A 15,599-nucleotide genomic window follows, 5' to 3' on the forward strand; every position below is an offset into this window, starting at 1 on the left:
ACTCATGTATGATCATATAAGACAATAACTTGCCTAAAATAAAGCATGTTTAAAAGTTAATAGAGAAGCAATTTTCTTTATCTTTAATCAGAGTAGACCTATATATGCAGATCTTCATTACAAAATCACCCCCAATGTCCCATGTGCACTTGACAATTTTATCATTAACAACATTATTAATAGCTATTATAGTCATCATCATTGTACCAACATCGAAAATTACGTATAATGTGAGCTTTAACCGTTGTTCTTATAAAACATATATGACATTGACTCACTTGCCGTAACAAAAAATCCAACATTTTATTGCGTCCAGTCATAAAGCAATGAAATCCCGTCAAAAAAAAATGCATTTTACAGTAAATCACGCGATATTTCCATCAGGGGTCAAAGTTGAATGCTGCCACCGCCATGTGAATGTTGTGGCCGCAAGTGCTAATGTTAGCTTTAGAAAGTATACTATAAGTTCATTGGGAACTTATTGGTAACCAGATTATGTTTTGTGTTTAAGGACCGCCATCTTTTTTTCTGGACTTAGTATATACGGAGCAGTGTTAATGCTTTTCATTTTGAATATTTTATAAACGATCCACGCTTTAGCAACTACTTGTCCAGCCGTTATCATCATTCTGTTGAAAGTCTCTTATGGCCACCCAATGAGTGATGCTGAAAATACCACATCTTCTTCGTGCCTTAACTAACCCGCAACTCTTGCATTTCAATTACAAAGGTGAGTAAATCAATACACTGTCTTAATCTCGCCGGTTTATTGTTGATGACAGTAGGCTGTTTTAATTATCGTATTCTTCAAGTTTGAATTGGTCAAAAAAGCCTAAATATACTGGGCATATGGAGAGATAAAGGAGAATTGGCCTGACCAGATTGTCTATTGAGTGCAGGTTTCCAACATAGATCACGTTGCACGATGAGCCAAGGGGAGCTGCTAACCACGATGTCAACTAAAAGAGTCAACGAGGAGGCAATCTCTGTTGAAGATGAGCAGATAACAAAAAAGGTCAAGTTAGAAGAAGAAAACGTTGACAATGAAAAGAAGTATCCTAAAAAGAAGGTGGTTCTACTCGTGGCGTATTCTGGAAAAGGATATTATGGGATGCAGGTATGTAGCCAAACTCAAGATCAATCATGAATAATCATATGAAATGCATTTATTTAAATTGTTTTTAAATTGTGTATTATAGCGAAATACTGGAACCTCGCAGTTCAGAACGATTGAAGATGAGTTAGTCTCCGCTCTTATTAAATCGGGCTGCATTCCTGAAAACCATGGAGATGAAATGAAGAAAATGTCTTTCCAAAGATGTGCAAGAACAGATAAGGTATGTTATCAAATGTTGTATCCAGCCATTCAAAAATTAGGATTTGTATTTACAAAAAGAGAAACAAAAGTGGTCAATGAATTTAACAATATTTTGTTTTGATTTATTCATTTCATGTATTACATTCAATAGTCTACAGTGGTACACTTGTTAATGCTTGAACATTTATAATTGTCAGGGTGTGTCTGCAGCAGGCCAGGTGGTGTCACTTAAGCTGCGGTTGATTGAAGACATAATGGAAAATATCAACAAGCATCTTCCTGCGCAAATCAGAATTCTAGGTGAGATTTCACTCTTTCATTTTACAGGGGATTTAACAAATTAAATGTGCATGTTATCGAAATGTTAAACTACTTTAGACAACTGAAAGACTATCTCCATCTTTAAGATGGTTGGTTGCCAAATTTGAACAACCATCCATCACTCATTTGTTCAAATCCTCAGGCGTTGATTTGCAGTAGTTAGTTAATTGGTCTTACTGGGATCACACAACTTGTTTCATAAAGTTGGTCACAAGCTGGGAAATGTCATAGTACTGAGTGAGTAGTTGGCACTCAATGGAACAACCGTTACTTGTATTTCTCTGGCTATACAGATGTTCACATCAGAACGCACCATAATGTCATTTAAAGTATTAAAGCTAGGGTAGGCAATTTTGAGAAACCAGCCAGGGTCAGCTAGATTTTTAAAGACTGCCAACCCTCCCATCAGCCCTCCCTCTAAAACCACTCCCCCAAAAAACGTAACAAGCTCGCTATTAGCAAAAGGTCTTCCTAGCTTGTGGGGGCACCGGCCATGCACAATAAGTGCGACAAGCAGACCATGCAGTCATTTCATTTGGGCTGGATGAAATGATTGGACAGGCTTTTTATTTGATTGCCGTTTGGTTGTAAGCCTTATTTCAACCAATGGCAAAAAATTACTTCTAAATTATGGCTGACCCGTTTTAAATTGACGATGGGTATAACTTCAACTAGCTTTTAGCTTAAAATAACCTGAACATATCGGTATTCAATGCTGATTGATAGTGATTTCAGTGTTGAACATGCTATACTGATATATCCTACAAATAAAACCTACCTGTACCTTGTTTGTTTAAAATAATCGCACTACTGACACTCCCAAAACTCGTCCTACTCATGCCACTCAGATGATTTACGATAGTTGGAGTCACACATTTCTGACACCAGTTATTGGACAGCAGACTGAATTGGTTGATTTCTGAATGTCACTCGTCTACTCATTGGGAGGGGTTCATTCTTACACAATGCTACTTAAGTTGATTAAATGAATATAATGCATACATGCCTTCAAATGTTTTGCCTTTTCTTTTTTCCATAGGTTTCAAACGAGTGACCCAAGGCTTCAACTCCAAAAACAACTGTGATGCGCGTACATATTCCTACATGCTTCCCACTGTGGCCTTTGCCCCAAAGGACTATGACACCCAGAAGTCGGCCGCTTTCCGCTTGGACCCAGAGACCCTCACCAGAGCCAACTCGCTCTTTTCCCTTTACAAAGGCACGCACAACTTCCACAACTTCACCTCGCAGAAAAGCCCCCAGGACCCCAGCGCCCGCCGCTACATCACGGAGATGTCCTGCGAGGAGCCCTTCCTCAGCGGCGACTCAGAGTTTGCCGTGATCACGGTGCGCGGCCAGAGCTTCATGCTGCACCAGATCCGCAAGATGATCGGCCTGGTGATCGCAGTGATCAAGGGCTACGCCAAGGAGGAGGTGCTCGAGCGCAGCTGGGGCAACGACAAGGTGGACATCCCCCGGGCCCCCGGACTGGGCCTGGTGCTGGAGAGGGTGCACTTTGACCGCTACAACCAGCGCTTCGGCGGGGACGGCCTCCACCAGCGCCTGGATTGGGCCGCGGAGGAGGAGTCGATTAAGGGCTTCAAGAAGGCCCACATCTACCCCAGCATCGTGGACACGGAGTCGGAAGAGCGTTCGATGATCAGCTGGATGGCCTCCCTTCCCATCCATGACTATGAGGCATCGGCGGCGGATCGCCGGGAGAAGGACCAGAAACAGGTAACGTGTTCAATGTGATGAAAATAAAGGGCAGAACGAAGGCATATACATGATCTATTTATATACACTCAATTTGTTCATTTGCTTATTTTTTTTCTTTTTCTACAGGAAAATGATGTGGGGAATGAATCCGATTAGACCAATAACAAGTTTATTTTTATTTTGGCGAACCACGTGATTTATTTTTGTGCGGTCAAATAAAAACCTGTTCTCTTACAACTGACTTACACAGAAGCCTTCTTTGTTAAATCCTGATTGTGTTTACTCAAGGCAATTTTATTTATCATGTCAATCAAATGTGGAACAACAAACCCAACGAAGATTGTATAATGGACCTTCACTTACAAATACTGTATATTACAAGATCATTCGGTAGCAGGATTTGCGCTCTTGAACAGGCTTGTGGTTTCAGTTGCCTAGAACCAAGCCAGTTCTGCACTGCCTTATCTATGCACAGGGAGGCAATGTTGGATTTTCTAATTTTGGATAGATTGATTTCAAAATAAGAAACTAGAAAACTTTAAAGGGGACATACTATGCCACCAGGTGTGAGTGTGATTAGCCTTACAAGCCGTTTGGAAAATCTACCACATGACATCACTATAGTGATGTCATATGGGGCAGATTTTCCAAACGGCTTGTAAGGCTAATCACACTCACACCTGGTGGTATATGTCCCCTTTAAATGGAATGTGAATTATAGGAAATATTGCAGATCAAATCAGGTGCAAGATGACAAAGCATTTATTCCACAGCAGTTCTTACAAAATGTTCTCAAATGGGGGGGGGGGCTAGATATGACAATAGACCCAAAAGGTTTTGGTTTCAAAAGAAGGACCACCAACACACTCCTACTCCAGGCAGAAGTGCTGACCAAGAATGCCCCCTCCTCCCTGGAGAAGCTTCTTTGCCGGTTCAAACTCCAGCGGAACATTCTTAGTCGCTTTCAAGTCTCTTTCCATTAGCTAAAAAGGATGGAAAAACTTGAGTTATTTTTGGTTCACTGCTAGCACAGTTTGACAATATAAATGATACTTAATATGCAGACATAACTAAAAAGATGAACGATAAGCCGGCAAAGCTTATCAGCCAGTACCATTCCTTTTAAGAATGTTGACTCCGATTAAATGCCACATTACCTCAAAATTCGTGATCTCCAACAGCTCATCTATGTCCTCCTCTGGCACTGACAAAGGCTTGTTAATTTTCAAGGCCACTCTGGTCACATCTGGGTGGTAATGACTCTGGAGGGTCTGCGGGGAAATACAAAAACATTGGCGTAGGACTTAAATGTACATACTGCTAATTTAGTTGGAAAAGTATCGCTAAAGTGATCTAAAGCAAATGGACATTGAAGAGCATGCGCGCACCTTTATCTCCCATAGGCTGCTCTCCAAGGCATGGCTCAGGATAGGGTCCTCTTCGTCCATCAAATACGGGTCCTCACATGATTCTGTAACAAAAGGGTACCGGTTGGCTCACTAACGTCTCGACTATATACACTGCTACGTATTCTCTTAAACGTGGAAGACAATCCTTCAAACACATTTCCTAATAAAAGCGCCAACTCCTATACCATGCTTAACTAAGCGCAGACCTTAACCAATAAGAAAGTTCTCGATAAAGAGACTGTCCGGCATGCTAAAGGCTCCTCTCTGCAGACCCGTGCCTACCGTCTGCGGTGGTGGGCCGGTGGATGAGGACTCTGCAGGAGGGGTGGCGGCGGATGAGGTTGTAGATGAAGGGCAGCACCATGAGTAGGGACTCTGGTGGCGCCGTGAGAGCCAGGCGGGCCAGGCGCTTTGCAAACGCCGCCACTAGGTACACCGGTAAGTGGCTGGAGGGGGGACAGGCATCCAGTTTATAAAACAGACATACATGTGGTGGATATACACAATAGATAGGGTAATGATAAAAAATATGTATGTGGTAAAGACAATATATATGGTACATGTGTGCATGCTGAATGGTGTATGGATTTCCAATTTATTAACAGGGTTGTCTCCATTTAGAATAGGTGTAGCTAGTTTGAACTCAGAAAACAATACAAAAATCCTTCTAATACACAATGCTGTTAACGTTGATGTGATGTATATATGTAATTGAACTTTGTTTATAGGACTGTAATGGGAGGACTCAAAAAAAATGGTAACTTACGTGGACGAGAGGAAGAGGTTTGCGAGGTGGAAAAAGCGAGCCCTGTACTTCACATGGAACACTGAGGGCTCTAGTAAGTTGTACAACTTCTTGTAGAAATCCGGATAATCTCTGTAATACAAAACATTATCCCTTAAAGCCAAAATCGATGGTTGTCATACGGTTGTCCATGAGTGGACTATTTGTGTTTCTTCAGAAGAATTTTTTTTATTGCAAACACAGTAATTCTAACACAGTTGGCACATGAAATGCATCCGAGGTGTGCTTTCCACCAGAACGTATAATGAGCAACGTAGAACTCAGCAGCCAGTGCTATAGATTCACAACAAAGAGATCATCTCCTGATCACTGTTTATACATTAAAAGGCAGGGGATTGGAATTGAATGGATCTTTATAATTCCCCATGGATCTAAACAAGGAGATACTTACAGATTATGGTGATGGATGAGGATAAACAGGCCATTGAGGGCTAGTAGACTGATTGCTCCTCCTGCATAGCACATTCAGTGGAATAAAGTACAATTCTGGTCATTTTGGATAAGGTTGATTTAATATAGATGGTATCACAGTTGTTTTTCCTATACTTCCAAAGCATTGTATAAAGATATAACAGTAGAGCAAATGACTTTGAATTGAGATGTTTCAAGACCGAAGAAAAGCGGAGTAAAAGTAATAAAAAAAGAAAGCCATAGTAATCGGGTTATTGCAATTTAGGGGTTAGCCATACAATATGGCTGGGGTTAACAGAACTAGTCAGAGCATTACAAAAATATTTAATACCTTGGGGACTCTTAAGATGGAGATGGTTTCTGAATAAGTAGACATGATGAAGTTGCTCTACAGCGCTCACTACTCAGCCGTTACTCACCGACATCATAGGCAGCCGTCAAGAAGTCAATCATTAACGTTGGGTTGCTCATGTTAGGGAGAATGGAGTCGTGGAGAATCACCAGGATCTTTTTGTACATGTTGCTTGGCAACTACAGCAAACAGATGGGAAACAACATAAGAGAAACGGTCTTATAATATAGTATATAACTTGTACCTTAGAAAGTATAGAAACCAAAAGATGTTTGAATAACGGTGCCTACCTTATTCTTTAGAAATCCGAGCCACATCCTCTCAAAGGAGCGTTTGTGTTCCTGCGATGTAGAAGAACATGGTGTCATTGGGTTACTATTGTTCAACCTCTTCTGAATTAAATCACTTCTCAGCTCCATATATACAAGTCCAGCGATTCCCAGTCAAATGATTGCATATCGTTGCTTTGAATGTCCACCGGAAAGCATATTAGTCTATTGAGCAACACATATTTATAATGCTAAAAAAAAAAAGGTATACTCACGTTTAATTTAGCTGCTTTCCACTCAGAATGCTTATCTGGTTGGAAATAAAACGATGAATGATTTATATAAACTAGTAACCAATATTATTTACATTAAGCGGTATTGAGGTCAAGTTAAATACGTTTTGTAGTAGTAGGTTTTGTTCTAAACTGGTTGAAGCATGAAGTAACTAAAGAACTAGAACTAATAACTATTGTACAATCAATAAACAAGTAATTATGTACAAACCTTTCTGTTTGACCATGAAGTTTGTGAGCTCAGACTCTTGGCTCGGCATGATGATGCTAGACACCAACGTAAACACGTTGTTCTGGTACACGGGCATCACTTCCTGTATGACATAACAGGATTATTTAGAACATGAAGCAACAAGGGTCTGTTCCAATATTTATTCCTAGTGCTCAGGCGGAGACTTGATCGCACTAAGTTCAAGCACCAGCAGTATCTCGGTAAAGTAAAAATGTGGAATTGCTGTTAATTATCTGACCAATCACAACCTTCAGACCTCGTAACCAAATCCCATTTGTTATTTGTGGCCATTCAGCGGCATGATGTGTTTGTATCGGATGACACAGTCGAGAAATCACGAAAGAATCACTGATGTATCCCCAGTCTCTGACACGATTCTTTGGCCAAATGAGCACCTTGTCAAGCAGTCAAAAATTGAACAGCGGATGCGACGGCAATAAGCGGCAAACCGCTGAAGGTTTAGCAGAAAGCCAGAGGTGAATGGGCGCTAGACTGACAATCCAAACACATCCACGGCCTGACACACAATGTACGTGCGCTTCCTCTCAATGTTGCACAAGGCTAGTACCTACCCCTTTGCTCTTAACCATGACCGAGCCCACATTCTCCCGGACGGAGCTCATGACGTAGAAGCGGACGTCCACCATCTCCAAGTACTCCGTGAACCTAGAGATCAGCATAGTGTTGTCCTCTGCCTTGGAGAGCAGCCTTCCAACCACCCCCTGGAAACACATGCCAACATAGTGTGATCTAGGGCCGCAAATAACAGTGTTGGACGGGGCTTGCTTTATCTGACACGCAGCAGAGAAAAACTAAACCATTCACCACCAAGGATTATCCATTAACCAAATATTTGAATACTGTACTATAGCATTGAACAGCAAGTGTTTGTCATTTGTACTGAAACAATTGATCAATTTTAAGATAATTGATTTGATAAGTTTTCTGTTGATCGACTTGATTAATCTGCTCCTCGTTGCAGCACTAGTATCATCAGAGCCTCCTGACCACTGCCTGGAATTAACTAGTACCGTAGGTATAGCAGTCTATTAAATAAATTGCTATACATATGCACACTATTCCCTTTAATAGCAATATATTTTTGTATAAATATACCAGAATAAGTGTTCTTGGAAAGCTGACGTGTTCGCTCCAATCCAAATCCTCCAGAGGGTTCTGTCCTTCCGCAGAGGCCAGCCTCATCAGGGCAACGAGGGAACACTCCTGTAAAGGACCGACTGCATTAGCACAACACCGCGCAACTACCAGATTATGGGATGTTTTCTTGAAGTATCCAAAGACTTTCCAGCTCACCTTAACTCCGTAAGACTTGTGGACGAGGTGCTCAAGCAACGTCTCCACACAGTCGTTATAACGATGCCGCATGAACATGGAATACTTATCTTGAGCATTGTGTTCCCCTGTTAAACATAAACACACACGGTGGGTTTGTGGGTTAAGCCCCGAACATTGAGGAAACCCTGAATCTGTTACAAATGTAATCCTATGTTAAGCTCGTCAGAAAGTATTTTTTTTCACAGATAGCAGCAACAATCCTTTTCTAACCATGTTAAATACACGCATGAACGTATAACGTATACATGATGTGTGATTTAGCGTGATCTTCAGCTGAGACCAGCTGTTTGCGGGGGGGTTCGGTCCTTTTAGACAATTGAAAACATCCCTCAGAAACAAAATAGGACTCGGCCTATTCACCTACATACAGGCGTTGAAGAAACTCCCATGCGTTAAACAACTGAGTAGGACTTTTCATTTGTAGCAACACATCATTTGTTTAGCGATATGCAGTTCTTCATTTTCTAGATTATGAAGAAAACAAACCAACTCACCAGTCAACATCGCTTCTTCATCAATAAGTTTCCCAATGAACAGGTCTTTTCTCTCAAGAAGAGCAACAAATAAATTGCAACATGCATTGATGGCAGATATGACTTCCTTTTCTTTCTCTGACTGTAATAAAAGTGGGAATTTGTGGTTAATGTCATGTCTACAGAGCACATATAACGCAGTATCGAGTCGAAGCGTGGGTTTCAATTGTTAGGAGTCGTTTGCCTACGTTGAATGGACACACTGCAGACCAAAACATACCTGGAGACACTCGAGAACGTCAAAAACATCGTTAGCGTTTTTTCGGCTGTCAATAATTTGTTTAACTTGTAAACTCGGGTCGATTTTAGCTTTTTTTGCAGCATTGGCTGATGTGGTTTTGGAACACACGTTACGCTTCTTGGCCGGCGCCATGTTTTTATGATCAGAGCATAACAGGAAAGCGTCTTCGGCTCTAGCGGTCAACGGGTATGCTCACTGCTTCTCCCCGTGGTCAACTTGGGTAATACACTTTATACCAAAAAGCTTAAATTGCAACGTACACACCTTTTGTTTCTAAATACAATGTTTTGTAGCCAAATTATGCATTCAATAAATGATTTGGGTTAATACATGGAGTTTGACAAAATATAAAGATACGAAGCAACCCATTTATTTCTGTACTGGTGTTTGTAATTATGTATTTATTTCAGTTCTTTATTTCAGAGGTTTCACTTCTTATGACAAATGTACTTATTGTAACAAATGCACTTATTGTAAGTCGCTTTGGATAAAAGCGTCTGCTAAATGCCCTAAATGTAAATGTACATTTATTTGTCATTTCATCATTATGGCCTTCATCACAAAAAATCAGTCTGAAGCCGTGAATATTACCAATATCAAGCTGTTTTTTCGATTTGATTGATTGGGTATCACATAGTAACACAATAGTTACACAAATCCGAATCCTTGAATATCGCAAAATATTTGTTTTTATCTTTTGCAATCAGTAGTAAACAACCATAAAAGAAAACGTGTTGCAGTGTTTTGCGTAGGACAATATTTCTCTTGCTGTAACATGGCCTCTTCTTCGTATCGGTTATTAGCAGTTGGCTTTATGGTGCATTACCAAGGTGCAATATGCATGAAACTTGTTATACATGCACCATTTGTCATGATGAACAACTTTCACATCACAACCCATACAGTCAGATCATTTAGACTTCATGCAATGGCTACTACTTGACCAAAAACACACATAAACGGCTTCGGTGCCAAAAGTGGTAAAAGCTGCAAACTCATCACACATGGACCAGGTGAGCGTTGGACTATATGGTGTGAAATGTATAGCAAGAAGGCTAAAGACGCCAGAGATATACATTTCAAAGTGAAATAAATGCATATCTCTGATGTTTAAAGTGCTCTAACATTGCGTCAAAAACACATATGATCGGCTGTCGAATATGGCTACAAAGGATAGATTCCATAGTATACCCATGCCAAATTTCAAGTCTGTATCTGAAATTGGATGCATTCGTTTGAAGTTCTCCCTTCTGAACTGCGGCCTCTCTACAATGCAGGCTGGTCCTTAAAAAGGTACACACGTAATTTCGCAAACGTCCGTTCGACAATGGATTTTGAACCAGTATGCTTTAAAAAAATGGCTGTTGATCGTTTTGTTATGTTAACTTCCGGTAAACCAGATTTTAAGGCATACCAATGCCATCTTACCACACCGACCAAGCTCAGCATACCCCCACGTACGGAAGACTCCTATTTCTCAAAATAGGTCATACTGTCGGTCATACTGTCAGTCATACTGTCGGTCATACAGTCATGCTGTCAGTCATACTGTCGTCCATACTGTCGGTCATACAGTCATGCTGTCGGTCATACGGTCAAACTGTCGGTTATACTGTCGGTCATACAGTCATGCTGTCGGTCATACGGTCATACTGTCGGTTATACTGTCGGTCATACAGTCATGCTGTCGGTCATACGGTCATACTGTCGGTTATACTGTCGGTCATACGGTCAAACTGTCGGTTATACTGTCGGTCATACGGTCACAATGTCGTTCATACGGTCATACTGTAGGACCCCGTCATGGTTGCTTGCAACTACTATTATTATTATTGACTTGAATTTGTGAAATTAACTACAAATCTTTGGAAAGACTCCCAGACAGGCATCTATAACATGATTGGGAACCCTGAATTGGGCATATTAACATTTCCTCAGTTTTTTATTTTTTATAATGTTCGACATTGCTTAATTGAAAAGAATAGTGAGGTAGCATTATTAGTCTTTCATAATTATTTTTAACTCCACATTTAGAGTGCTCTACAGCCCACTACAGGTAGGTCTACGGGTATGGGAGAATACAGGGAGACAAACCAATTGCATAGGGCCATCCATTGACCTTCATCAGACAATTAACAAAGATCGATTGATTTTAAGCTTTGTTTATTAAACAACAATACCAAATTGATCTAGCGGCTGCTATGATGAACATTGAATCACAGACTCTTGGTCAGGATTCCAAAAACCGTACAGCTCCTGCAGAGCCGTAACACCCCTCAATGCATTCTTGTTAATGTCGATTTTTCCCAGGAAGGGGTACGACAGATCCTTTTGTTCATAGCTGTCTAACCCCGGAAAGAGCGCCTTACTGAGTAGGTAGGTGTCCAAAAATCTGGGGCCCAGGTGCTGGAACTGCTCGGTGAGGCAACACCTGAATAATGCTCTGTCCAGTACAAGTTTGATTTTGGCGTTGTGCGTAGCCAGCAGCACAGGTAGCTTTAAGTCCCGCAGGAAGGTGATGAAGGAGGTCAGAGCCTTGTGCAAAGTGACGGTGGTGATGGTGGCAACGTCTGAACCGTCCTGGGAGAGTTTGCCTTGTAGGTACCTGAAGCCTGTGAGGTCCGTGGTAAAACGGTCGATGGCGCCCTGAGGTATAATGTACACGTTAAAGTTGTGTCTTCCGCTGACGGCCGCCAGCTGGATGATATCACGCCCCCTGGATTCTGAGAGGGGAGGGGTGCGTGAGATAAAAAAAGTTGAAACACATAGAATAACTCTACAATTAAACAGCAAGCGGTTTAGCATGTAATCACCGGGAGTTGGCTTTGAAATGTGGAGTTCTGGGAAACGTAGGCCTATTGAAAAGCATGCAGTGATGACCTCATAATGCATTCAGAGGGGCAGAACATGTAATATCACGAGCGATAAAGTGATGAAAAGGTGTCCGTGTGCAGTTGGCCTACCTGACCCAAACATGGTCACCAGGTCAAAGAAGACCAAAGTTCTACCAAGAGGCACCTGCAAAGGGCGAGACAGAGGCCATCGCAGGTCGTTATAACATCCGGGTAGAGTTGTAACCGTTCGACGTACATTGTACCTATTAACAATTAAACTGTGTCATCTAAATCATATAGGGAAATTATTCAGCAATGTTAGTTCAATGTTAAAAAGTGTTAAAAACTGAGATAAAACACACTGTTACAATATGCATACGACTCATGTGTAAAATAACATTACCATGGACTGCATGTGGGAAATGGGCAGGAATTCCCTGATGAGATAGAAACTCCGCAAATGTGTGGCGGAAGGCAAAGCGACTGTGCCTTTAAAGGATGACTTGACTTTCGATTTTGTTAAATAGAAACCAACCAGTAGGGGTGCGGCAGGTGCTGCAGCATCCCCTGGTGGCGAAGCTTTAAAACTGCGATGACAATAAAATGATAGCTTATAAATATCTCTGTTGTTTATTCAATTATTATTTTATATTATACAATTATTATTCATATTATTATTTTAGATTAGTTTGCCCCTTTTTGACCTGAAGAAAACAACCTTGTATCTACATTTTCCTTTTTGTATTTTAAAACAAAAATATTACCACTTAATAAAAAAAAACACATAATTACCACTCGTTTTTTAATATCGTTTCCTGTTTCTGAAACGAGAATCAAATGACCAAATATATACACAGACCCATCAGCTGGATCTGAAATGACCCACATGGAAGTCTGTAATGACCCACATGGACCTATTATAAGCCATGGAACCAGAACTTTTACACATTTTAAATCAAATAACGTGATTCTAAAACGAATAATCATGGATTAAAGTGAGTGTAGAAGAAGTTTATCTTCAGTGTGATTTAAAATTCTCGGGGATGAGCAATTCCAAAATAAAAGGGGCAAAATGTTGGTGAAGGCACTGTAGAGCTGTAAAACGCAGCCACTGGTTTGTTGACCTCATTATTCTGATTGGAACGTGTGAATGCAATAAATCAGACAGATATGATGATGCCAGCCCCACGTCAGTTTTCAAAAACAAAAATTATAATCAAGAGGACATACAGGCAGTTCAAATAATAAGAGATATAACTTTATTGATCTGGTAACTTCAAAAATATGCAAGATCTCTCCATATAACATATAACACCAACAACATAGTAAATGTGTGTAGGCCTAGAAAAAATACAGTAAAAAAGTCGGCATCCGATTTGCAGTCTTCTTTTTCTTTCAGTTCACGCTATTCCTGAGAAGCTCGCCCAACGTTTACTCGTGTCTGGCCTCTCTGTCGGTCAGTCTCCCTTTTCTCTCTCTGACATTGGGTTTCTCTGTCCTTTTAGTCGGCTGATCCATGATGAATGTAACAATCCCTTCACTACTTCGGTTTATATCGAGCCGCCCGGCTCCGTGTTTGTGGGTCTGTAGTGCCGTAAAGCAATTCGGTGCTTCGCGAGACCTGAGACTCCCGCGAGACTGGGCGGCGGGTCGCCGGCAGAAACTTGCATATTCCCTTTTTCCGCCAAGATGCGCTAGGGGGAGTCGAAACAGCGACCAATCGACCCATAAAGTGTTATAGAACCATCACAATGACTCTTAACCTTTTATGTTAATGTAAATTAAGCCAAAAAAAGTTGCATAGTTCCCCTTGAATAACGTAGTTGCTACATTGTATCTCGCTTGCGAAACTATGCATCGACTGACCCTCAGATAGATTTCCAACACATTTTAGAAACTTTTTAAACAAGGTTTATTTTTACAATGGACTTCATGTTTGAAATTTCTGTAATATAAAAAAATACAAGCGGCGTATTGATCTACTATTTGATGATGCTGTGCTCAGTCAGCCGCAAGTACAACCAACAAGTCAGAGGGCAACCTGCGGGGTTAATGCCCTGCTCCAAGCCAATCAGAATCAAGCATTCTTAAACAAAGTAGATCCCCACCTAACTAAACTGAGGAAATGGGACCCGCCCAAAGGACCCTGCGGGAGCGAAGGGTCCTTTAGTGTGGGTAAGCGAGGTTAGTACGCTACTCAGAGTGGTGGAACACAGGGGTACTGAAAACATACTTCAAAACATTAAGGTTAATCAGGCAATGGTCTTTACTATAATTTATTACAATTACATTTGTGTCAACCAATTATTAACTTGCAATAGATGTTCAGATATTCACATTATGGCTAATTTATTTTTCTTTCGGTTCAGTTTTTGTTTTGTTTATTGTATGTCACCGTACCGTTATGACCCAATGACTCTTTATTCTACCAAGTTTAGACATTGGGATTGCGGCTCTCCTCGGGGACCTCCGAGCCACACGGTCATTCCTGCGGGTTACAGAGGGGGGACGGTGGGGGCTACAACAGGTCAGGGACTCGTGTAGCTATAATACCTAAAGATGAAACTGGGTTTTACTTTATTAGAATAAGTCATATGCACGTTTGTTGTTGTATGCACCGGTCGAGAATAAGGAGGGACGTGTTAGGTACATAGAAGTGAATCAAAGTGTGGACAACATCAAATATGAGCAAGAGGTAGAATAAAAGAAGATTAGGTCATCCAATTAAAATAGTTAGTGAAGGACAATCGAGTAGAATAATGAAGGGAATTCTGATTATGAGTAGCAGTAATTGTGATTAAGAGTAACGACAACTCACAGAAGTGAGTCGCCTAATATTGAAAATGCAAATTTTTATCTTTTATTATTTTTATTATTTTTTTAAATATTTTTGGTCAAGGACAACAGGGGGATTAGCGCTACATCTGCTGGGAAGGGATCCTACATGCTAGGTTCTCAATTTACATTCAGAAGTAGTGGGTTTACCTTTCAAATGCCACTACTACTGCTATAACAGTTTGATATTTTTAACTCTGATAGAAAGTTACCTTTTGATACGCCCCATCATCCCCCATCGTCCCCCACTATCCATCCTCACACACACAGGGTAATCGCCCTGCTGTGTATCCATTATGCACACACTTGGCTGCTTGGGTAGCTGGGGCTGAAGACTCTATCTCCATCCCTCCACTTTGCAACCATCTTATTGTTAGGACTTGATTGTGTTCCAGGAACGGCATCCTGCAATAAGCCAGTGTGGAAGGCTGGTTAGCCAACAACGGGTAAGGTCCCACCTTGAAACCAGGGACAACCTAAGGCAGGCACAGTCCCGATTACTTGGCAGAGTCACTGTGAGCACTTGATCATGAAGCTGCAACCATCATAGGAAGAGCTGGGTTGGATGAAAGGTGGAGGAGGAACAGAAGTCAGATATGTCAGCTCAGGGAGCAGAAGCAGTGGACTTAGAACGGGGCATGTCGCGTTTCCGTTTATTAAACCCTCACAGT

The 15,599-nt window shown here is 41.1% G+C and overlaps 3 protein-coding genes across 3 annotated transcripts; 1 reads left to right on the forward strand and 2 right to left on the reverse strand.

Moving 5' to 3' along the window:
- The first annotated feature begins 405 nt into the window (after positions 1–405).
- On the forward strand, positions 406–3,605 carry pus1 (pseudouridine synthase 1). The gene is made up of 6 exons (XM_079734902.1): positions 406–730; positions 900–1,117; positions 1,200–1,337; positions 1,516–1,618; positions 2,679–3,376; positions 3,485–3,605. Exons 1-6 carry the CDS (start codon positions 664–666, stop codon positions 3,512–3,514), a joined length of 1,254 nt encoding a protein of 417 aa, XP_079591028.1. The 5' UTR covers positions 406–663; the 3' UTR covers positions 3,515–3,605.
- Positions 3,606–4,202: 597 nt separating this feature from the next.
- Positions 4,203–10,659, reverse strand: noc4l (nucleolar complex associated 4 homolog). The gene is made up of 15 exons (XM_079734901.1): positions 9,239–10,659; positions 8,980–9,100; positions 8,444–8,550; positions 8,246–8,353; positions 7,702–7,851; positions 7,109–7,211; positions 6,880–6,914; positions 6,626–6,676; positions 6,403–6,514; positions 5,964–6,024; positions 5,534–5,644; positions 5,050–5,213; positions 4,747–4,829; positions 4,516–4,629; positions 4,203–4,341 (listed from the first exon to the last, which is right to left on the reverse strand). The coding sequence occupies exons 1-15, from the start codon at positions 9,389–9,391 to the stop codon at positions 4,228–4,230; spliced, it is 1,587 nt and encodes a 528-aa protein (XP_079591027.1). The 5' UTR covers positions 9,392–10,659; the 3' UTR covers positions 4,203–4,227.
- Positions 10,660–11,394: 735 nt separating this feature from the next.
- On the reverse strand, positions 11,395–12,571 carry LOC307074093 (uncharacterized protein). The gene is made up of 3 exons (XM_079734097.1): positions 12,497–12,571; positions 12,223–12,277; positions 11,395–11,982 (listed from the first exon to the last, which is right to left on the reverse strand). The coding sequence occupies exons 1-3, from the start codon at positions 12,506–12,508 to the stop codon at positions 11,459–11,461; spliced, it is 591 nt and encodes a 196-aa protein (XP_079590223.1). The 5' UTR covers positions 12,509–12,571; the 3' UTR covers positions 11,395–11,458.
- Positions 12,572–15,599: the final 3,028 nt, after the last annotated feature.

The sequence above is a fragment of the Pollachius pollachius genome, assembly GCF_949987615.1.
Source record: "Pollachius pollachius genome assembly, chromosome: 4".
Classification (NCBI taxonomy): domain Eukaryota; kingdom Metazoa; phylum Chordata; class Actinopteri; order Gadiformes; family Gadidae; genus Pollachius; species Pollachius pollachius.